At 39.3% G+C, this 25,163-nt stretch overlaps 1 protein-coding gene across 1 annotated transcript; it reads right to left on the bottom strand.

The window, feature by feature from the left end:
- Nucleotides 1–1,355: 1,355 nt before the first annotated feature.
- On the bottom strand, nucleotides 1,356–24,753 carry Arl4 (ADP ribosylation factor-like 4). Its single transcript, XM_066298773.1, has 4 exons — nucleotides 24,526–24,753; nucleotides 5,911–6,248; nucleotides 5,521–5,781; nucleotides 1,356–5,466 (listed from the first exon to the last, which is right to left on the bottom strand). The coding sequence occupies exons 2-4, from the start codon at nucleotides 6,113–6,115 to the stop codon at nucleotides 5,309–5,311; spliced, it is 624 nt and encodes a 207-aa protein (XP_066154870.1). The 5' UTR covers nucleotides 6,116–6,248; nucleotides 24,526–24,753; the 3' UTR covers nucleotides 1,356–5,308.
- Between the last annotated feature and the right edge of the window lie 410 nt (nucleotides 24,754–25,163).

A 25,163-nucleotide genomic window follows, 5' to 3' on the forward strand; every position in this document is an offset into this window, starting at 1 on the left:
TAGAGGGAGGCTCAAAATCTTCCATTCAATTGTTTGAGAATTTTTAACAGATCTCAGAAGCAAGTATCAGCGCTCAAAAATTCAAGGAGAGTGTAGAAAAAAAGTAATGTTAATATTGGGCATTTCAAATTCGATCTTCTCCATTTGGATCTCGGAAACTAGAGGAGATGCGAAGAATTTTAAATGGGAGCAAAATTTCGAAATTTACCTTTTGACCAAATGCCGTTTCCACAATTTGAATTTTCGTAGTATTTCCGAAGAGAGCCGGAAAAAAACGATAAATTGGAATTTTCGCTCTATATTTTTTAGCGTTATTTGGCAACGAAGCCCAAAACCACATGCAAATTTTCCTTGCCACTTTTCCTCAGCTAGTTCGTGACGTTTTCAACATCACCAGGGTCGTTTTTTGTTGAGTTATACCCAGCAACGATCCGATTTTTCAAATTTTCCACTGAAATGTTATAAATTAAGACTTTAAATGCCTCCATAGGAAATAATCCAAGGGGTGTAAGTCCGAGGATCGAGCAGGCAACAAGTGAGGTTCACCTGGACCGATCCCACCATCTTCGTATGTTATTGTTAAGTGAGGGATCGGGAAGGCCAATGACAGTAAAAAGGCTGGAAATGGAATACAGTGTGTTAGACATAATAGAGAAAGGTCCAGGTATTGACGCTGATCCCTTTTACCGATGAAGCGAATCTCTAAAAAAATAGATCGGCCGAGGTGGACCTCATAAATGACTACTTCACTTAGAGCAGTGATTTTCAACAGTTCTTGTAGATTAAGAAGCTTTAAATGCAATATTTAGTAATAAATTGCTGCTATTGTGAAACATTTTTTTGCCCTGGATCTTCGGAACAAAGAGGCTCTTCAAAAAATCATCAAATGATAAAATACTCTTAGGACAATCGAAGGAATATTTGCCGTACGTTCAATGGACACCCCGTATAAAACTTTCAGTGGAAAACAGGGTCGTATTTAAACACGGCTTTAAAATAAACGACAAAATTTAACCATAATCGACCTGGAACGATTTTTATGCTGCGCACCTGATTTTTCTCACGTTAAAAACCCCAGCAGCTCGGCCCAGAAATCCGTGACTTGAGAGCAAATTTCCCAGGAATTGAACGATCCAGAAGTCAAAAATATAAATATTTGCTATAGGTAGAGCTGACATTCTTCATATCCAATTTCCAGCTGGAGATCGATATCCAGAGCAACCGGTGCAAAGCGGGGCTTTGTCTCACGTCACGCGATCCTCGAAGTTTAATTCCTGACCATCCAGAGGAGAGGATCCAGAATTGTTTCCCTCATGTAAATCGATACGAGTGGGAGGTAAATAAAACCCTTCGGATTTGTAAAAACAACTTCGATTTAATAAAAGAAATATCGTTTATAATACACAATTTGCTTCTTTTTGGTAGGTACAATATATACAGAGAGGAGAAATAATTATTAAAGTATATAACAAACATGGCGATTATGTCAACGTACTATTTTTAATAATCATGGAAACATTAAAAACCCTTAACTAACAACACAAAATAGCAATTATTATTCTGAATTATTATACTACAGTAGAGACTCTATTATTACACTTTGTGGTATAAGCAAATATATTGTGGTATCACCGAAAACATGTTGGGGGTGTGTCTATCTCCAATAATAAATAGTATTGTTTTAATGGAAACTAGGAATATTTGTCCATTTATAATAATAATCAAGATATGTCTAGCTACACAGTGTTAATAGTAATGGAAAACATTCATTTTCAAAGCAAAGTTCATGGAACAGCATATGGTAACTAACCCAGTTACTTAACATGATACATAAATATTAATCCATATACCGGGAGGTTCAGAAAACTTATCATCATTTTTCAGTGTTAAAAAGCGCACGGTTTACTTTAGAATGACGTATCACACGCTGATATGTAGGCTCAAAATGGCGGCGGCGGACATTTTCTTTTTGTAAAAAACAAGATGATTCCGGATTTTCGAGAATTGCCACTATTTTCAAATTAGTGTCATTTCTCAAATTTCACGAAAACCTTAATGAGCTAATCTTTCAGAAATACCCGGTATATTCATTCGACAAACTTCAGCAACATTATTATATACACTGTGTCGGAAATAAGGATAGACTCGTCCCTCCTTTGCCGATTTCAAAAATTTGCATTTACCCCACACAGCAAACTTTCGACTCCGGAATCATTGATACATCTCAAAGTTCAGAATTATTTAAATAGAGAAACATCTAGTTTATTCGGGGGAATAAATTCCAAAGGCGTGCGTGTTTCGTTCTGTAACTTATAAATATTCGAATAAACGTGAAACTTCGGACTTCCAGAGCGTCGAAAGTGGTTTCGTTTACGAAACTTCCTCCTCAGTTTCATCTCCATCGAACCGACCTCAAATCTGAAGCTGAGATAAGTTGAATTCTCAACTATCCGGCGGAATATTCTTGACAGTCGATGTTAAAAACTGCAGTTACAAATCAGTTCGGGTTCGCCAACGGAATTTGCATTGAAAAGTAAGGCAACAATGGTAGATTTAGAATTACGTATTGAGCAGATTTACTGCATTCGGGTGGTAGGGTCAGAGGTTTCTAAACCAATTTGAGGGATAACAATATAGATAGAAATATATTAATTAAAATCTCGGTAAATTTGCTAATTTACTGAAATTTTAATTTGGATCTTCTTTCTTGGCAAATTACATCGACTACACCACTGGAATTTGAACTGAAATATTTACGTATATATATATATATATAATTATTGAGAGATTCGGCAGCAGAGAGAATTTTGTAGTCACTTCAAGAGACAGTAAAACTCTTGAACTTATCGAAATTCTTATTTAGATCTTTCTTGGCAAATTATATTGGCGACGCCATTGGAATTTGCATTAAAATATAAGGCAACAATGGTAAATTTAGAATTACGTATCGAACAGATTTACTGCATTCCGAAGGCAAGGCCGGGGTTTTCTAAACTACTTTGAAGGATAATAATGTAGATGGAAATATAATAATTAGAGTTTCAGCAAGTTTGCTAATTTACTGAAATTCTAATTGGGATCTTCGTTCTTGGAAAACTACATCGACTACGCCACTGGAATTTGCGCTGAAAAATTATATTTGCAACTATTATTAAGGTCCGACAGCAGAGAGAATTTTTGGTCACTTCGCAGGACAATTAAACTCTTGAATTTTTTGAAATCCTTAGGTCGACTTTTCTGGGCGAATTTTGTCCACGACGCCACTGGAGTTTGCATTACAATACAAGGCGGAATGGTGAATTTGGAATTACGTATCGAGCAGATTATCTGTATTCCGGAGGCAGGGTCAGGATCTTCTGAACGACTTTGAAAGATAATAATACAGATAGAAATATAATAATTAGATTTTCAGCAAGTTTGCTAATTTACTGAAATTCTAATTGGGATCTTCTTTCCCGGCGAATTACACCGACTACGCCACTGGAATTCGCACTGAAAAATAAGTCGACAGTGCATGAATTTATAATTATTTACCGAAGGCTTTCGCAGGGTGCGCCAGTGGCACGAAGGACTTCAGTGGCAGCGCCCGATTTTACTTGGTCATTTTGAAACAACTAAATTTGCGATTTTACTGAAATTATCATTTGGAACTTTTTCCTTGGCAAATCATGTAGGCCGCACCGCGCCAATGGAATCAACGTAGAAAATGAGGCAACAATGGAAGAAGTTAAAATGGATATTGAGCGGTCTAATAGGGGGCTCCAGTGGCAGAGTCAGAATTTGTAAAATTATTTGAAAGATAAAAAAAACCTTCCGGACATTGCTGCAATTTTTATTTGGAACTTTTCGTTGGCAAGTGTGTTGGTTACGTCAATGGAGTTTCCATTTAAAAATGGAAATGGAATGGACAGGAAAGGGAAAAGCTCAGAGGTCGGCGAATTTCGTCTAATTTTACGGCGTTCCTGCGGCATCGTCAGAGTTTTTTAATTTGCAATTAACATAGAAAGATAGAAAAATTCCAGAATGTACTGAATTTGTTATTTCGATCTGCTTTGGCGAGTCACGTCGCGTGCACCAATGAAATTCGTATTGGGAAAAAACTTAAAAAAACTAAAAAAAAAAAAAAAATCCAAGTGAATATTAAGCGGCCTTATGTTCTCCAGTGGCGGCGTCAGAATTTTTTTGTTGCACACTTTTAAATGATTCCGTCACTATTATTTCCAACACATTGTATCTAGCAGATAATGTGTACTTAGTGGAACTAGCACGCTAACGTTCAATGCCATCAGACGATATGTAGAATGTCGCTGACGATTGACGAAGAAGAAGAAGCACCTTTGGTATAAAACAAGACTCTTCAGCACTGAGACTTTGCGTGCTCTTGCACTTGTCCTAATTATAATAATAGTAAAAATTGCACAACAATTCAAAAAAACTATAAATGAGCGATGGATCAACGCAATCACGTTGCCTAACTATACCACACATAATAATCGTAAATAAATTACACACTCTCGTGTAACTTTCGGTTTTTAAGGTCAAAACATCGAGAGAGAACAATAACACTAATTTAATTTACCTTCCTTTGTGATTTGCGCTTGAAAAGCGAATACACAGGGTGGTCTCCTTAAAGCCTGCCAGAGAACTGCATGAAATCTAAAACAATTAGAAAGAATTTACCCATGCGAAATTTTTCGATGTTCGCGCAAACTGAATTAAAACGAATATTCAAACCTACAGGGAGGTTGAAAAAAAATTGTATGCGCATTTTGTTTACGTTTCACCCTGTATGTTCCCTCGCCATTCATTCGTAGGTTTTTTCTTGAACAGTCCTTGGTAGATAACTTTTTTTTTAATTTCACACAATCCAAGGGCGATTCTCAAAAAGTCCATCATATATACTCGATTCCCATTTCAAGTGCCTGCGATGTAACAAAATCATCGGGGGCGCGGCCATGCGCCATTGGTCCGGGCGGTCCTTTGTCGCGCTGCTATTGGCCGTACGTTCGTTTTTTATTTTTTATATCGCGCGCATTTGATCAATTTAAGGTCCGAACGCACTATAGTTAGTAATAAATTCGTTGGGTTTTTGAACGGAGAGAGTCTCGGGCAATTTAATGAATATCACAGCACGAGGGGGGGGCGCGGCTGCGCACAAACAGCTGTATAATTCAAAAAAAGCTAATAAATTCCTATGATGGCAGTTGCGGGGCACAATTAAAGCGGATATTCACAAGTTACTAACAACGCACTTCACCGATCAACAAAAAGTGGTTTTGGTGCTGCCGGAGGCACCGTCCAGCCCGCCCTATCTGCCCTTTTTCTTGCGCTCTTTCGCCAGTTTTCGCCGCTTCAATATCATCTCGTAGAGCACGTCTAGACCCTCATGGAGACCGTCTCCCGTGATTGCGCATGCTGGTTGCACGTGCCAGAGGTGACCTCCAGGGGCTCCGCCGTTGCCCAGTTCTACAATTGTTGGTGGGGTGAGAAGGGAATATTAAAATTACGTGCTACAAGTACCTGTAAGGCCCAAGAGCTTCTCTAAATCCTTGGGTTCCCGCGCACCAGGCAGATCTTGCTTATTGGCCAAGACTAGGATTGGTACTTGGGAATTCTCCGGTGATTTCACAGTTCTGACCAACTCCATCTTCGCTTCCTCCATTCGCTCCACGTCAACGGAGTCCAGGACAAACACTATTCCATCGGTGCATCTAGTGTAGGACTTCCACAAGGGCCTCAGCTTTTCCTGACCTCCAACATCCCAGACCAGGAAATTCACTCCTGAAGCAATTATCGACCATCAACACGTTTAAACCAACCTTTTTGATTATACAAGGTGTTCAGCAATGACCAGTTTTAAGGTAAAAATTAGCATGATACTATCGACATTCTCAGTAGTTTCAGCTTTACCTTTGGCTTTTCCTATCATGCCCTTGACCTTCTCGCAATTGAACCCTATCGTTGGTACTGTGTTCAGGTACTGGTCAAATTTCAGTCTGTAAAGGGCGGTGGTTTTGCCCGCAGAGTCTAGGCCCAGCATCACCACGTGGAGGGTGCCTTGGCCGGAGGGCAGGGCATCCAGCAGGGAAGCATTTTTGCCCATGTTTGCGCCCATGGCATGGGGTTTAATGGAAGGCAAGTCGAGTTGGAAATCTACATGGCGGAGAGGTTTAATTGCATGGATTTGCTAGGTGGTAGAGTTGAAGGTGAGGAGGGCTAGTGGGTGCTTTTTTGGTGCATGGCAAAACCTGGAAGAAAAATATTCTATGAATTTTACCATAATTATAGCATATTGGAACTATGTACGTAACGACGGTTTATTTGGGAAGTTGCCGCTTATTGGCTAAGGCTGGCACGTCACTGAGGTATTTGCTGTTTGATTCGGCGCACTTTTGCCAGTGTCGTGTTAAAAATATCTATAGTGCCCGAATTTGCTTCGAAATGAGAACATTTTTGATCATCTTCATAACTATTCCTAATCCCTTGAACACGACGATAATTTTTTTTGAGAACTTGCTTCCTACGAATTGAGGATGGCACGTCACTGGAATTTTTTAAAATATGAATTAACACACTTTCAACTGTTTCATGTTAAAAAATCATAACTGCAAATGAACTTTTTTTCAGATGGTAAATTTTGAGTTACGATCTTCGTGAGTTTTGGCGATGCCTTGAATACGAAGAGAACTTTTCTCTTGAGCGTTTGCTGCATTTATACCGAGAGCGGAGCGCCACTGTGCTACTTTAAAAAAAAAATTAGCGTAGTTTTGTTTGATTTGTGACAAATCATCTGCAATTTTGCTGACGCACCTTTTAAGGGACGAATGGAATTTTCATGCATCCCGTTAAGGGAATAAAGTCTAAGATTTTTTTTCTTTTAATCGCGACATGCCCACCCAGGGTGCTACGCAGCTGGAATATATTTTATTCGGCACCCTTTCGTCGGCCTGTTATCAGGAATTCATGGTGATAACCGAATTTCCTTTCAGATGGCAAATTGTTTTAAGTAGGACCTTCACAAGTCAATGGGTTGAAACAGAGGTTGTTGGGGAATTTGCCGCATACACACGAGGTTGATACAACGTTGAAGTATTTTCCAAGGTGATCATAGGGATTAAAACGAAAAAAAATCTTATAAAGATGTCCAAAAAAGTGCTTTTTAACCCATTTGTGCCTAAAACATTTTTTTTTTTAGGTAATTGTCATTTAATTAGTATTTATAATGCATAATGCAAACAGGGGGTTTACCAAATATCGGCAGAGCCCTCTTTTATCATGTGTCGGAAATTATAGACAATCCTACTAAAACTTGTCATGTGTCGTATTGGCACATTTAAGGCGCTAGATGTTGCCACTGGTCACTTTTGTAAGCCGTACTCAAATGAGTACAATGAGATCATATGGGTCAAAGGGGCGAGGAATCCTCAAAGCAAAAACTTCGAACATGTTTTTTTCGAATTTCGAAATGTGTCGCGCCGAAGCTACGAAATTCGGTTTTCTGTTGTAAGTTGAAATGGGAATTTTTTTCCAATAATTGCAGATTTTATTCAGGGGCGTCACGCACAGGGGGTTTGCTACGTCGATGTTGCGTTAACTTTTTTGTCTGCGACATTTATTAATTTTTTAATTTAAATAATTAAATCGCAAACATTTTTAAATAGAAAAAGTTCTGCAATTTCGCCTCGTTAGGATAGGTCGTTTCCCAGAAAAACGAGCTTTTATAAACCGATATATGGGGCCACTCACGGTGAGTGGCCTATTAAAACTTTACGGGGTTCTAGTATAGCTAGAGATCTGAAATTTTGGATGCTGATGTAATGGAGTTCGATCTGTTGAATTAAAATACTGGTATCGTTGCGATGTTGACAGATCTATGTGTAACCGACAACAACTGTGTTATTTTAAATGGCACACCCTGTATTTTATTACATTTTCGAATTTCCCGGGAGATTTAAACCTCAGTTTATCTATCATATGCCATAGCTACGATGAACCGTTTTCGAAATAAATATCAGAAGCTTTGAGAGTAAAAGGCACCACTTACTAGTTGATTCGGTTAGGAGGACGTGGGTTAACAACGTAAAATAAACGAAATTGTACCGCCCTTCATAATAAGCTAGATCTACGAAAGATATAAATAAAATTAGAGATTTTGCTGAAAATCTTTATAAAAAATGTATAAAAAATATTTTTCAATATCTCAAAAACAACTGAAAACAATCATATTAATGCACAACGCTTTTCGATGGAGAATTTATTGATCTTTCAGATGCCATCGAAATATATCGGGTGTTCTATGTGAGATTCTCATTTAATGCTCATATTTATATCTCTCCGATATCGCACCAATTTTTCCACGCCCTGTGCGCAAGCCCGAAAAATGTATAATATTAAAAGATACAGACAACTGACAAGAGTCTGTAGCTCAAATTTCAACTCTCTAGCTGTGATAGCCGAAAATATGTGCGCTTTTCAATTTAGAGCTGCTTGTTGCCAAATCAGCCGAAAAAAATCATTTATTTCGAAAACGGTTCGCCGTAGCTATGACACATGACAGATAAACTGCGGTTTAAACCTCCCGGGAAATTCGAAAATGCAATAAAATATTATTTAAAATAACAAAGTTGTTGTCGGTTGCACGTAGATCTGTCAACGTCGCGACGATACCGACATGTTAATTCAACAGATCGAACTCCATTACGTCAGTATCCAAAATTGCAGGTCTCTAGCCGCACTAGAACCCCGTAAACTTCTAATGGGACACCCACCGTGAATGACCCTGTATATGCGAGCACTAAAAGGGTCTACAGGGCCGAGGTTAGGCGACTTAGCAGGGCGCTCTGATGGCCACGTTGCGCCAACATTTCGAGAATTGGTGCATTTGGACGTGGGTACGTTCAGAGTACCTCAAAGAACCCAAAAACGTCATAACACACTCGGGGTTCCATAAAGAGGTAAAACAGTACATTTATCTGCTACGCCTTCTGTACCTTGCGTAAGTGTTTGTTGCGTCAAAAAGTGTCCAGCTGAAACCAATACTTGACGTGTTCCATTATGCGAGTCTTTTGGTCCTCCACGTGTACAGGGTGAGTCGGGAGGACCGTGCCAAACTTCAGGAGCGTGTTGTACGTGAAAAATAAATGTCAAAAAACTCAAATGTTGTCATCCGATTTTCGTTTGTTTACAAGTTATAGCGTAAATAAAATTAAAACATAAAGGTTGAGCAACATTTAGACGAAACGTTTCCTGGACGTTGGGTTGGTCGTGGTGGCCCTATTAGTTGGCCTCCAAGGTCTCCAGACCTGACACCACTAGACTGTTGTTTGTGGGGTTGGTTTAAAACTGAAGTGTACAGAGTAGAAGTGGACACTCAAGATGCGCCAATTCAACGCGTTGGAAATGCTGCAGCTGCCATCAAAGAAAGACATGAAAGAATCAGGAGCGCAACGAATGCTCTTCATAGGCGAAGCCGAAAATGTGCAGAAGTTAATGGCGATATTTTTGAACATTTACTTATGATATCCAAACGTTAATTTATGGAATTTCTTATGAAATTTATAATTTTTTTAAAATTTTATGCTTTAACTTTATTTACGCTATAACTTGTAAACAAACGAAAATCGGATGACAACATTTGAGTTTTTTTACATTTATTTTTCGCGTACAACACGCTCCTGAAGTTTGACGCGATCCTCCCGACTCACCCTGTATAAAACAGGAGCTGGCGCCAGATTTAAGAGCTATTAGTCTGTAGTCCTAGATATTCGGAAACCGCTCTTAAATTTAAGAATTATGACTCTGTTTTCGTGACAAAGAGCGACAGAAACTGTCTGCCTTGTCTTCGTTTTAACGAATGCAACATCCGCATTTGATACACGACAACATACAGCAAAATAACTGCACATTATTATAATTGATTAATAACAGACACCATTACGTTCTCGCAAGAGCTTATTAGGTAACAGTTTATAATCAAACATTATTATTAATTGCGAACGGTACGTTCAAATAATAAATAGCCCCATTGTATAAATCTTTGGTATTGGCCAATGGAAATTGTTGCAATATTTTAATTACACGTAACTTCTTCGAGTTTGCCCGCGTTGAACATTAAGGTCATCAAATAAAAGAAGTGAGAATCTGGGACTGCTGAGGATTTCATGCAAATTGCGGTAGTGACGCAAGAGATGTGTCATGGACCCGAGACCCTCGTTAGTCATGAGTTGTTTGGGAAAACGTTGTTTAACTATTCTGTTAAATCCACAACATTAAATTCCTCTTTCGCCTCATACCAACCGCTGCCACGCGCGCCGCGGAGGCCACGGCGGTAAGAACGCGGAATTACTTCACTGAACCTGGCATACGTTCGGAAAATCTGGCAACGCTGCCAGAATCAATGTGCTCAAATACCCGTGGGAACCCTTCCGTTTTTCCAGAAGGTAGGGGACTCCCGTGTTTTGCGTTGCCCTTCAAATACTGGTGGAAAACGAACAGTAAATTAAGAACGCCGCCCATTTTGCCAGTTCGGCCTATCTATTAGAGGTTTTCATAAGATTCAGCCTTTGAGAACTATTAGGTCGTGTAGTATGAAATGAGTAGATTCTCGAATGACACATTCAACTGCGAATAACTTCACTCTAAATCTATATCTGGACTTGACTTTTTCGCGTGGAAAAGGCACATTCTTCCTCTTTCGATCGGAGTTTAAAGCGTTAAAAATTATTGAAAACTTTTATTTTGATAAAAATTTTTGTGCGGCCATGCAAAATAGTGAAACTCGTGCGTTAATGAAATGTGAGTTCCACCGTGGAACCGCAACAGCTCAGACGGCTCGCAATATTAATGATGCGTTTGGTACTGAAGTCACTTCACAGCAAACAGTACCTCGTTGGTTCATGAAATTTCGTTCTGGCAATTTTGACCTGACAAATGAACCACGTGGACGACCTGAAACTCAAGTGGATAACGATCATCTGAAGCGAATCCACGTGAAAGTGCGTTCGAATTTTCGTTAACATTCAGTGTAACCAAAAGAACAATATTGACTCATTTAGCTGAAGTTGGTAAGGTGAAGAAGCTGGACAAGTGGGTACCGCATGAGTTGAGCGACATACAGGAAGAACGACGTCTCGAAGCTTGTGTTTCTTTGTAATAATAACGATCCATTTTTGAATCGGATTGTTGCTTGTGATGAGAAATGGATCCTACATGACAATACCAGACGCTCGTCGCAGTGGTTGGATCAAGATGAACCACCAACACATCGTGCGAAAAAAAATCTTCATCAAAAGAAGCTTATGGTGTCCGTTTGGTGGTCCAACGCAGGCGTCATCCATCACAGCTTCGTGAAACCTGGTGAATCGATTACGGCTGATGTCTACTGCCGACAACTGACCGAAATGATGAGGCAACTGACGGTTGAGCAGCCAAGATTAGTCAATCGAAGCGCACCGCTATTGTTGCATTCGGCCACACACCGCGCAAGTCACCTTGGCCAAGCTGTAGGAGTTGGAATTGGAAACTCTTCGTCATCCACCGTACTCACCCGACTTAGCACCCACTGATTACCACTTCTTTCAAAATTTGGATAACTTCTTGGTAGGGAAAACGTTCAACTCCGACGAGGCTGTCAAAGCTGCCTTCCACGAGTTTATCGACTCCCGGCCTGCAGGCTTCTACAGCAGGGGAATCAATGAACTTCCCGTTAAACGGCAGAAGTGTATTGATGAGAATGGTGGTGCGTATTTCGATTGACAATAAAAACATTTCGCATGAAAAAAAAATGACTAAAGTTTCAATTCAGTTCTACTCATTTCATACCACACGACCTAATGGTTAAATGTAGATCAGAACCTGAGCTAGTTAAACGGGAAAATCAAAAATTTGCACATTGCAACTTGGAAAGTTGATTACTCGTTTGAAGGCCTTCTGGGACGTTGTGTAAGAATATTGCGACACTGTTAGTTAAAGAAAAAACCACGATTTTTCATGCGATTAAGCATTTTAAAGGACACGAAGCTACACAAAACGCAGCACGCAAAAATGAGAACTCGAACGTCAAATCCTGGATCAGATAGATAAGTCGGGAGGCTCTCTCGTCGAAATCCCACGATGGCGGTTGATGCAAAAGAAAAATTCAAAAAACCGTGAAAATAAAAATTCAATGTTATCCGTTCGAACAGTAGAACGTCTGAGGCCAATTTACATGAACGAATTGCGTATAAAAAACGATGATATCATAGAAAATTCACACAACTAGAATATAGTTTGCGAAGGGCCATAAGACGAGGCACATGTCGCAACGGAAGTTTTTTTTCGGTTCGATGAAACGAAAATTAATCTGGTGGGGTCAGACGTCCAATCCAGTAATTCAATCCTAAATACACCACGTGAAACACGAAGGTGGATTGATTCAAGCATGGGGCCGTTTTTCCTGGTGCGGGGTAGGCCCTATCCATGAAATTGAGGGGATTATGAATCAGGAATACGAGGATAATGGATATTTCCGCATGACGACGTTCCGAAGCATACGGCAGCCGGCGTACGTGCTTGGTTCGACCAGAATTCTCCGCCTCTTTTAAGGTGGCCTCCCTGTAGTCCGGATCTAAATCCGATTGAAAATTTGTGGAACGACGTAAAAAAAGCTTTCAGACAACAAAGCATTAAAAATAATCCCGATTTATTCCGCGTTGTTAGGCAAGGGCCTCTGTTCCTCAGGAACGATGTCAAACTCTATTTAAGCCCACGCTAAATCGCCGTCTGGAAGTGGAGAAGAACTAACCCGAGCCGTTACTAGTCTATTTCAAACTTTGTTGGTTTGTTTTTTTAACATTGTTGTTTGTTTAAATGAATCATTCTTAATTATATGACCCAAGAGTTTCTTGACTTTTTTATGAAAAAGTATTTTTGCTTTAGTTTCGATAACGGCAATTTTCTTAAGTTTGCGTTATTAACATCTCACACCTGCTAAAAGTCGTTAAAAAAATTGTTGTGGTTTTTTAAAGTTCACTTCCAAAAAATTATATTTTCTATTTGTTACGTGTTGTCCTTAATATGATAAGGTTTGGGAGGTTGCAGCGGAGGTACCATGTATCATCACATATCTTCATCCAAAACTTTTTTAAGTTTAGATTTATCGGTAAAAGAGTTTAAGAATATTAAAGAACTGTCAATTCTGCATAACAAAGTTACTGTTAGTAAAATACTCTAAAGTGAACGGTTGTCCAGAAAAATGACAATTATTGTCATATCGACTTTAATTACCCACTGTGCGTTAGAAGCTACTTTAAAACGAAGTACACTTTTCCGGAGTTGACTGATATGGTGCTCATTCATGGTGAAACTCAAGGCAACGCAAGAGAGGCGTAGTGGGTTTGGTCTGGTGGCATGGCCTCCGCGTTCTCCTGATTTGACCCCCCTGGATTATTTTCTTTGGGGTTATGTGTACACGAAACCAGTAATAAATGTTGAAGAATTAAGTGAAAGAATGTTCAATGCTTTTGATGTGTTTCGGGGTACCCCGGGAATTTTCCGAAGCGTACAGCGAAACTTGTTACGACGGTGCAAATTGTGTATTGACCAATGCGGTCATCACTTTGAACATTTATTTTAATATTAATGTTCATTTCGTTGTAATTACATAGTATTAAAGGCAATGATGGAAAAACGTCAGACTTTTTTTTTAAGCGTTTAAAGGCGATATGACTATAATTGCCATTTTTCTGGACAACCGTTCACTTTAGAGTATTTTACTAAGAGTAGCTTTTTTTTAATGCAGAATTGACAGTTCTTTGACATTCTCGAACTCTTTTACCGATAAATCTAAATTTAAAAAAGTTTTGGATGAAAATATGTAACGATGCACGTATAACTAGCGCCCTCTATTATGTGCAGAGTTTTAATTATGCCCATCAAATTTATCGGATCACGAAACAAAGATACACCAAGTTTAATTTAGATAGTCCCAGTAGTTTTACAATAAACAAAAAAAAAAAAGGAAAAAAAAAGTAGATTTTTAATACCGTGTGTCTCAGAAAGGACGGGTCTTAAGACAATCTTTTATTAAGTAAACTATACTTATTTTTCGATAATTTCTCACCTCCATCGATTTGTCCCCATAATTCTGAAACACCCTGTATATGGTTTTAACTCGTAGTTTCCTGAGCACAGCGGGTCTTCGAGATTGCAGAGGAACCAAAAATTTCTCCTTTATAAGATTATGAGATATTTTTTTATATAAAAAAATTATGATCGACGGATAAAGAGGTTTTAGGGAGATTTTTTCAGGTGTTCAAGGTACACAACCTCAAACCCGGACTAATCTCAGAACTTCCGGGGGGTCAATGACCCCTCGGTTGCTTCAAATTAGAGCCGTAGGGTGATTGGGAATCCAAATTATCATTTCCCTTCCAGACATCTACGTTCATCACAATTTTCGATGAAGATCGGCTTTCTTGTTCACAACCTCTTCTACGTGACCTCCGGTATTTTTTTCCGTGCTTTTTACTGCATTTAAAACCAAAAACTACCACGATCGACGGTCGCAAACTGTCGCCTAAGAGTTAACACATGTCCAGCCATCACAAAACATGATCTTTTAAATAAATAAATAAATTCATTACGTAATCGGATCACGTTCTCTAACGTTTGTATGTACTATTGTTGTGTTTGGAATCAATAAACTGTTCTTTAACAGCCCGTTTCGTGTTCCCAGAACGGACGTTTATCGTTAATCCTATGATTGCTTATGCATAACTGACAATAATTAACGTTACCGACACTTTGTTTAAATAGTTAAAGAAGTGATTATGTCGGACTAGAACTTAAACAGTAAAATTCCGCTGAAGAGGAAAATGTGTGTCAGGCAACAGGTTCCTCGAGAGAAAGAGTCACGAGTTAATCTACATCTGAGTTGTCAACAGCAGGTCTTTATTGTTTCAATGGCTAAGTAAAAATGTTTTGCCTGTCCACAAACTTGTCCGGAAAATCACAAGATCGGACGATCTCAATTTCAATATTCCAAGGCTCCAGCCTTGTTTCTTCTCATCATACAGGGCGTACAATTTGAATTTTATTACACAGAATAAAATATTTATATAAACTTGAACCCAAGCTCAGAAGCTCGTGTTCACACGGGTTCGCACGTTCTCCGAGATACTGACAACTCAACTTAAAATTTAATTCCGTTTTTTTTTTACTAAGTTCGTTTTAACACTGATTAGAGAATACACCCGGTGTTTAATAACAGTGCCCAACTCGTACCCTGTCACTCACATCTCCTTCCTTTTCGACTACCGTTCCGCGAACTAGCGAATTCAAGTGCCCCCGGAAAAAAATCTAACGGATTCATATCGGGTGATCTGGGAGGCCACGCATGAGGTCCTGCTCTTGCAATCCAACTAAATTATAGTTTAGTGGCGCGCAATGCTGCACGACCCGCATCTCTTGCCTGGTTCGCCAACAACTTCGGAGTGTGTGTGTAGCTCTTTGAAAATTTCTTCTAATTTGCACGAAGATGGCGACAGCACTTGCGACGTCTCGCGTAACTGACAACATCAGCATCTCCCTTTTCCACGCTATCCATCAGAAAATGAATGGTGTCCATATGGTCTCAGTCTTGAAAAAGGTTGTTAACACCTAGATCGACACCCAAACTCTTCCTCCATGTGGGGCCACGTGTGGGAAAATCCGTATTTTAAATACCTTAAATGCATCAAAACCATCTGTGTGTAGGCTTATCTAATATTCGTAATCCATAAGGAGATAGTTATTACTAAAGAGAAGGCGTTATTTGAACTGTCAAGCACAGTAAGTGTCGTAACTTAGAGGATCATTCAATATCTATATAGAGGTGCTATGGGTCTTACATGCTTTCCCGTGGTAAAGGCGCGAGGTTCTTTTATTATGGCGCGATAAGCTAGAAGAAATGATGTTTCTATTCAAATTTTAGGCAGTTTTGTTCTCTGATTCGTGGCCCCATTGTGTTGTAGAATTTCGTGGAAACAGGCATCTTGTTCTCAAACGTGTTGCGTGCCCCAAATTTCCATATTACGTCCCTGGCTTCATCACAGTCTCAAGGTATAGCGGAATGTTCGGGTTTAAATCCACCCTGAATTTACATTTGTCTAAATCTAGAGTAGAATTTCGACTCTACCTCTTTCATTTCTCAAATTCCCAGCGCAGGGTAAAGGCGCATCGAGGCGATTGATCCGATTAGACTTTTTAATGCAATTCCTATTACATGTCCGAGAAATTGAGGCTTAACGTTTAAAAATTGGTCGAAATCGGGCTTTTTGGAAAATTTCAAGAGACTTTAGGAATTCTCCTTCCTGCTCGGAAACCTTAGTGATGGAGAAGTGTGAAGAATTTTTTCCGAGGTTGCTCCAAAAACTCGAAAATCAGTATTAAGCTCAGCCCATGTCTCGGGAAATGAAACAGACGGAGCACCCCACCCGACGTGGGCTCATCGAGGATTCATCTCATTCGTGTATCTAATATAGCTGCTCTCAGGGTTTGCGAGATATTACAGGCTTTTCTAATCAGAGTTTCAATTTTCCCTTTCATTGTTCTTTTGGTGCGTTCTTGATTCCTGGAAGTTTCCGAGTTTGTAGGAGGAAATCGGGATATTTCTAACTGAAGAAAGTTCAGCTTTCACTCCTGTTGGTGCGTTCGTGGTTCCCAGACGTGTCAGAACTTATAGAAATATTTTCGAGCTTCAGGTTCCAATAGGTTCTTCCATGGCTTAGTTCGCTCCGTGTTCCAGGGAGGGGCTGCATATAAATATATGAAAATCCTGTTCGTCGCTTATCTTATATCAATTAATCACTCTTTTTCGAGATTTCTCGAACAGGCCATTCGGCCCTGGAAATCTCAGAGAGTTTCGAAGAATATTGTGGTCATTAAACTCCCAGAAACTTCAGGGCCGGAGTTCGTTCTGCGGACCGTCACACGATTTAAAAACCCAATATTGTCTTATAGTTTTTCGACTCGGTGCAACAAAACAGTCATGATTTAATGATTTAACTTGCAATAGCCAGACACTTATCTCATTACTGTTTTCAAACGACATGACATCACTCCTTGATAGAGTCATAGCATACCTGTCCCACATCACCACCACAACAGATACGGCTTATCTCGTAAAACGTATTTGGAGGAGTCCTTTGGGTCACTTTAGGTAATATCTCATTACGTAATTAGCTTGGGACCTCATTATCTCACTGTAAGCGAGCCCGGACAATCTTCGGAGAATTTCAAGTTATGGGCACATGTTTGCAATAATGGTACTAACTAATCAATAACAAGCATAGAATATTGCCAAATATTATTGCCTTCGGAACCATTAGTTTTGGTTGCAAAAATAAATTTACTTTTCCCCATGGTTGTTATGGTTGTCCGCTTTTTTCATGCTGTTATTACTCTGCCAATATTCGTTTGTAATATAGTTTTAATTTAATTTATTTCCTCGTTTTTTTTCTGGGTGAATTGCTTTTCATACTTTACATGTGCACATTGAGGTCAGAAAACCGGAAATGTGGACCTCGGCCAAAAGTGGCTTAGTGCTGCCCTGCAATCGTTACAATTTAGTTTTGAACACGTGCAGCTGTTTATGAGAGGTTTTTTATTGTTGCAATATCACCATGTTTTTGTTGAGGAACATGTTCTTATATATATACAGGGTGTTTCCTAACTACGTGTAAAAAATTTAAAGGCGTAATCCTCGACCGATTTTGAGTCAAAAATGTCTAATAAACATATGTCCGCAAATGCCTCGTTTCCAAGTTACAGGGTGTTGACTGAAAGATGCAATAAAATTGCATTAAATGCAACTTTTCCGAATAAATGGATAGGCAGAGGTGTCCCAGAGCCTAAGCAGTCGTGGCCAGCAAGGTCCCCGAATTGTAATCCTCTGGACTTTTACTTTTGGGGTGATCTGAAGAGACTTGTCTATGCTGTCCCCATAAACACTCTTCAGGAACGTATAATTACCGGATGTGAAACGATACGTAACACACCAGGAGTTTTCGAGAGAGTGAGACAATCATTAACAAGAAGGATGGAAGCGTGCATTATGAGTAATGGTGGTCATTTTCAGCAATTCTTATGATTAATCATTAAAGCGTTCCCCCAAAAAATTGTCTTTTCTAAAATTCAAACACCCAAATTGAGTCATTTTGGAAATAAAATCTCTTTTTCTTGTCACATTTAAACACCCTGTATCTTGGAACAAGGCATTTGCGGACATATGTTTATTAGACATTTTTGACTCAAGATCAGTCGAGGATTGCGCCTTTAAATTTTTTACACGTAGTTAGGAAACACCCTGTATATATATATACGGGGTGGTCCACATAAAATGTCCACTGTTTCATCTCAGTAATCGTAAGGTTTAGGAAACAAGGTTAATATAAAAGTTATTCAGTTTTTCCTGAAATTTTATTTTTTAATCCTTTGGAAGCTGCAGGGTGGTCTAGGGAGCAGTGGCGTGACAATTTTTTTTTTTTTTAATAGATTACGCCATATTCTGTTACGGATACTAATTTTACTGGCGACTAGAAGTTTTTTTTATTGCAAAATATGAATTTTTTTGCGAGTTTTCGAGTTAATTTAATTTGAAGCAAAGATCGAAGGGAAGACTGGCTTTTTAAAATTCTCACCAAATTTAAGTAGTATTAATTGAATCGCTTGAAAACTTACCTAGTTGAACACAAAGGGCGGTTCCATTTAATCATATTTTCAATTTTTGAGAAAATGCATAAAAGGCGCTAAAAAAATATCCATACTTTTCACATTTCAAGTGCCTCAAAATAAATTTTTTTAATTGGTCCCCTGTACTTTTTTAAATAAACTCTTAATTCACTTTCAAATCACAAAACCTTGTATATCGTTTTAAAGCGAATTAAAACAAAGTCCATTTTAATAAATACACGATGTCCCGTGTAAAAAAAAATTAAACCACGAGACACTTGAAATGTGACAAGTTTGCTTATTTTTTTCACACCATGTCAAATCGAAAAACACCAATTTATCGGAAATTAAAAATATATTCTAGCTGAACGGCCCTTTGTTTTTAACTGCTCAAGTCTTCAAGCGACTCAACCAACACCATGAGAATTTATTTCGAATTTTAAAAAGCTAATTTGTCCTTCGATTTTTAATTTCCATTATATTAACGTAAAAACTCCAAAAAAGCATTAACATTTTGTAATAATCAAAAATGTTCATAGTTACACGCAGACTTAGTATCCGTAACGAAATATATAACATTCCATTATCAAAAAATGCATTTTGGCCACACCACGCTCTTCTGAATCACCTTCGAAGTTATTAAAAAATCAAACTTCATGACAAACTGAATAACTTTTACATTAAACATGTTCCCTATCCTTACGATTTTTAAAATAACGTAGCGGACCACGCTACGTGGACAACCCCGTAGAGATTTACGTACTGCAGTGTACAGGGAGTAAAGGACACATTTCAGATCGAAAACTCCTGAAAAGTATATGCTCAAAAGTTACACGAATACCACTAAGGAACAATTCAAAACATCCCCATAGTTTCCCAGACTAAGCTACAACTACGCTACTGACTTCCATGGAGCTCAAAACTTCCGAGCTTTTAGAGCGCTCTTTATAGCCCCTCTCGCCGAAACTGAGCCTCGCACAAAGGGCAGGAACTTTTCACAAAATCATTTAGGTCCTTATCAACTATCCAATCTTAAAAAAAACAACTTCACATTATCTTATTTGAGTAAATTGCGCCACCAACTTGCTGAATATCACCGGGAATCCGAAACGCTACGCACGTGGCCCTTGACACGGACTGCATAACTCGATCTTTTTCACCATCTGAGAGTTTCAGGCAGCAGGGGTGCATCAGGAAAGTTTCAAAAAGGGGGCGAAAATAATGGAAAATTATGCGATAAGCCTGAGCTTTAAATTCATGGAACTCTTTAGAGTTGACATGCTGCGACACTAAAATTACCGGTGTTAGATTCCTAAATATTCTCTCACGAACTTTGGGATTTTCGGCGATCAGGGACGCACTGAGCACCGTTCGAAAGGGATGAGCTACGAAAACTGATGCGACCAAAACGAACAATGAATTAATGAAGTGAACTCAGAAACAATAACTGACGTAGCCATATATACGGTTCCTGTGATGTCATTTTGTCGTCAAATGTGCGCAGACGTACGTTACACGTAAGAGGTCATCGTGGCGTCACGGGTATGCCAACAGATGGCACTTTTCCGGTCGAAAAATTACTAACGTTCAATGAAAATAATGATGCCATGTGTCAAACGTCGATATTTTTGCGCCGAACTCAGAAATGCAAGAATATACAGGGGATCGATATTTGAAATAAAAATGTTGAATCGTGGAACATTTGTATGATGTTAGAAATTATGTTCGGACAATACCTGTTCCTCTATCATGTGACTTGCAGTTAAATCGCGTTTCTAACTCCACAGGGCGTCTCGTAGTCAGGGGTCTACGCAGGACCTCCACGAGACATCCTGTACAGTATGTTCTATGGAAAAAATACTTTTGCGTCGGGAGGTATTTTGCTGTAATACGGCGAATACGCAAGAAAGCATCGTCAAATTGAACACATGAAATCATTAATATACTAAAGTGGGTGTAATGGAGCCATTTAATATTAACGAAGGAAAATTGCCGCATGTGCAGTGTCTGCGAACGGGCAATTGACCCTATAAAGGAGCTCTTTCAGAGTTTCAAAAGCAACGCGCTCTGCGCTTTTTTAGAGGATATGAAAGAGGGATCTCCCTCCCAATTCTTCCATAATAATTATTAATTCCAATTAATCCCTTGCGTCGACAAGTTAATTACATCGATAGTTAATCGAATGTGGGAAAGTCGTTTCGGCCATGGCAGGGCACGCCCGTGAAACGCGAATAGAAAGTCCTCCTCTTGTACGATGCGGAGGTGTGAATGTATATGAATATCTATCATTTTTCTTGACTAAGTGCGATTTTTTTCTTTCGAGAGAGAAAACGAGGCGGCATAATTTCGATTATCTTCATTCACAATGGGCCGTTGTTCGATAGAACAATAAGTATCCTCCGTGTGGAAAGCAGCCTATAATGAACTCGAAAATGAAAATAATTCTTGAGATCTTGCCAAAAGACTCACCCGCCCGAATTACCGAATTTCCAAGGCGAACGATAATTATTATTTTCGTACCGAAAATGCCTTTGTTCCGCTGCAAGGTCATTCAAAAACGTGAAATTCCGATTTTCACGTTCGAAGCTGCCTACACAAGACACAACCGATTCATAAGGCCACTCTGACGTATGTGCGACCATCAAAATTCAACCGCAAAGCGTCATTTTAGAACGTAGCAGCCCACCAGGCAGTGGATCTGGTCAAGGAACGGCTAACGAAGGTAGAATCTGCTATGTTACAGTATTATTACATGAGGTGCGTTCCGCGTTCAAGTTTCGCAAATAAGCTATAACGGGGTTCGTAATTTATTGCATCTAATTTGTTTATTACCGTAACAGTAGATCGATTATGAGGCATTCGGTTTTGAACCAATGAACATAGCCATTGGTCTAGTGGCGTACTCGTAATAAATCAAAACGTATCTCCCTAGTCTACCAGGGTGCAACAAATTTATAAGTGAACATGCGAATTTCACAAGAACTTTTTCCAATCACCCTGTACGTGAATTTATGGTTATTGCACTGTCGTGTTCCCAAGGCTTGTTAAAACTTAGAAAAAAAAATGCATTTTCTACTGCTATGTGCACTGATTAAATTTTAAAAGAACTTGTTCAAGTCACCTTGTATGCGAAGTTATCGTTGTTTGATTGCCGTGTCGCTGAGATTGGTCAAAACCCAGGGAAAAAATGCATTTAGTGCTTTTATACTGACGGATTGAATTTTAATATAACTTTTTTAAGTCACCCTGTATGTGAAGGTATCGTTGTTTAACCCTCGCGTTTCTACGGCTTGTCAAAGCTTAGACAAAAATTAGATTTAGTGTTGCCATGTTGACTGACCAAATCTGCAGCTGTTTTGTATCATGGTTTGACCCAGTGAGTATCTGCGATTTTATAGGTCAGTTTTAATGATAATAATATTCACTGGCACACAGAATTTTGATTAAAATAATTCTATTTGGAATGTTGTTTTCTTTCTGTACATTTTTTGATACCTTCGAGCCTGGCACGTCTCTGCATCACTTAATGGGCTGAGAGAACCTCATTTATTCTGGATCAAACTGGAATTTCCAGATCGCTATTTAGATCATATCGTCGCTGTCCTGCCCACATTCAAGCAACTATTTGTGTGACAATTCACCGCAAGGTGAAACTACTTTCTCCGAGCTTCGGCGTCAAAACTGCCACTTTTTGGTGGCATTTTACGATTTTCTTTTGGATTAACCACCCATCTTTGGAATGCCAAAGCTTCGCTTTCTCGCATAGAACGACAGATATACACGTGAGAATCGTATCGACTTCGCGCCCCCTTTGCCCTAAACCACTCGCAGTGGGACCAGATAGATACAGCACCATTACTAGCGCTAATAGACGCCTCCAGGACCATAATTCAGGACAGTTATGAATCTGGATGATAAAGGGCGTCGCAAAGGGCGCTAATGGCGAATCTGGGAGCAGGACGTATTTGAACCAACGCGGGACAGATTGGTTCGATGCGTGGTACAATAACTATGTGACGGAATGGACCATGACGGCCTCTAACGTAAAAATTTATTTTAGGCCTCCTTTCTCTTTGATCTTTCCTTTCTCTTAGTTTTCTAGTAGATAAAATAAAGATAGATAAAAGCACCATTTGAATGTTCGTTAATGAAGGGAGCTAATAGCATAATTTAAATGAAATCTAGAACTCAGTTCCCACTTTACCACGCTTAGAATGAGGAGTGAGTCTGCTGGGAGATCAAAAAATTAATTAGGAGCCTATAAATTAACGACTTCAGGCGATGAACAATGAGGGGTCTCAATTTAAAAATGTGGGTTGATTTGGTGATAGGTGAAGATGATCCAAGCCCGTAGACTAATAGGAAAGGCGACCTCTTTAGACCTTGTAAGTTATTAGTTTCATAGGATGAAAAGTGAGGCTGACGCAGGGATGATACCGTTACTTTCACCCAAAAACTGTGAACCGAATAATTTAGTATTTGTTAGAGCCGGCAAGGGAGCGATACTTAATTAGTTTGGATCCCTCAAGTGTTGAAGAGGTCTCAGCAGTGAGGCGTCATTTTTGATGATATCGAGGATGCTCCAAAATGCAAACTCTGATTTTTTGGAGTAAGAAACTGAAACTAGTTAGAGCTATTAAATTTCACATTTCAGATGTTGAAATGTGAAGGTTCACTTTTGAGGAGACGTGAGGATGCGCCATGTTGACAAAGTTATTATTTCCAGAGCAGGAAAAGGATGTTAATTTATGCGTGTTATAGAGAATGCGGAAAACAAACGTACCAGTTTTCCAAGAATAATTATGCGGTATTTTGCAATCTTTCTCCATGAGTGCGGTCTCAGTCTCAGTAAGTCTCGGGCAAGGGGCAATTCTCCGTGCTCGAGTGGGAAAAAACATTAGGCTAACGTCTATCACATTTCCATAATCCATGTCATGGTCAAGTGGGTAGGCTAATTTTGCTTCGGGTCTTACGCAGTTTAAACGAACGTGTGCAATAAAGAGATACTTTTTGGCACGTGCGATGAAATTAATCTTCTACACGCTCACAGAAATCTGTTTATTAATACCATTTCTATAACCGTTTTCAATTAAATTCTCTTACTGCTTTTTTCACCTACAGAGAAATTCTCCGGCGCAGTCTCAGAGCGACATCTTCGCAACGAAATAGTACGTAGGTAGCAAGTTTCCAATCGATATAAAATTGTCACTTTTACTTCACCATTTGAAAGGGTACCATGGGTGCCATCAGGCTTAATATGGTAGGTGTTTATAGGCACCAAATCAATAAAAAAACATATTTTCTCCTGTCCGCTAGTCGGTCCGCAGAGGCTCAACCTACATTCGGTAACGATCGCTTAACAGATGACAAGCGGAAGAAGGTATTAACGCATATGTCTTGAATTTTTCTCTTTGCTTAATGAGAAACGAGGTCGGTAGGATAATGTAGTATTCATCGTTTGACAGCGCTCATTTACCCCCTTTGCAGCATCTTGTCTATTTTCCAAGGAACCAATTTAAATTAACCCGATTTTCAAGCATTGAAAAAGAATGGTAATTAACCTCTTTGTGACTAGCCATCGATTAGAGTTTGCATTTAAGGGCCTCTAATGATACGCGTCCCCTCAATTCAACCTCAATCGAGATTATTTTTATCTACTGACGTCAAGGAAGGTTTAATTGGAATTATGAGGGAGGAGGAATTTCCATTAGGAAATCGCAGAAACCACGGAGAAGCCATTGAAAAAGCAGAATTTTTACTACAGACCACATAATACACAGAAACTCAAGATAACCCAAGAGTAAATATTGATTTTCTGATAACACTGGTGTTACCAACCTTCAGTAGATAACGAAATCCACAACAATGTGCCGCACTAAGTGACTTAATCCTTTCTACACACCACCTCGTCAAACAAAGTTCTCCGGATTATTCAAAAAACTGATTTTTTTCTTCCGAATATTAGACTGATCATCGAAAGTTACGAGTAGCGACAAACGGCACTGGCCCGCGCCAAAGCCCAGTATGGACGATTCTCTACTAAAGCAAGACCGAGCCCGAGTCCGACTGGGATCGGGAACGTATTACATCTTGGAGGGGAGCCATAATTTGTACTACTTGAAAGTAGGATTGTACATTTCCAGTACATTTAGTGCGGCCTAGTGAGACCCAGCGGGCATTGAAACTTGACGGCATCGCAGTTGAACGATTGAAAGAAGAGGCATTGCGTCGATGAGGGTTTCGTCCGCTGTGATATTTGTACTAAATGCAATACGACTTATTTTCGCTGTTTTAGAAACCTTCGGTTGGTGGGTTTTCGTCGGGAATGTTAGATGGCGCCGCTGGGAATAGTAACTATTGTAACTATTCAAAGATGAAATCTGCGAAATGTTACGGAAATGTGCTATTATGCTTAAAATTTGTACTACTTGTTTTTTTTCGAGATAGCGCTTTCCAAGCCTTGTACTGTCTTCTTA

Source organism: Euwallacea fornicatus, chromosome 32, assembly GCF_040115645.1.
Source record: "Euwallacea fornicatus isolate EFF26 chromosome 32, ASM4011564v1, whole genome shotgun sequence".
Taxonomy (NCBI): domain Eukaryota; kingdom Metazoa; phylum Arthropoda; class Insecta; order Coleoptera; family Curculionidae; genus Euwallacea; species Euwallacea fornicatus.

Excerpts from the sequence above, each read along its gene's own strand:
- Arl4 (XM_066298773.1), bottom strand. The coding sequence starts at position 6,115 with ATGGGCGCAAACATGGGCAAAAATGCTTCCCTGCTGGATGCCCTGCCC. Across the intron at positions 5,782-5,910 it reads CATGATAGGAAAAGCCAAAG|GAGTGAATTTCCTGGTCTGG; the intron begins GTAAAGCTGAAA and ends TAATTGCTTCAG. Across the intron at positions 5,467-5,520 it reads GAAGCTCTTGGGCCTTACAG|AACTGGGCAACGGCGGAGCC; the intron begins GTACTTGTAGCA and ends CAACAATTGTAG.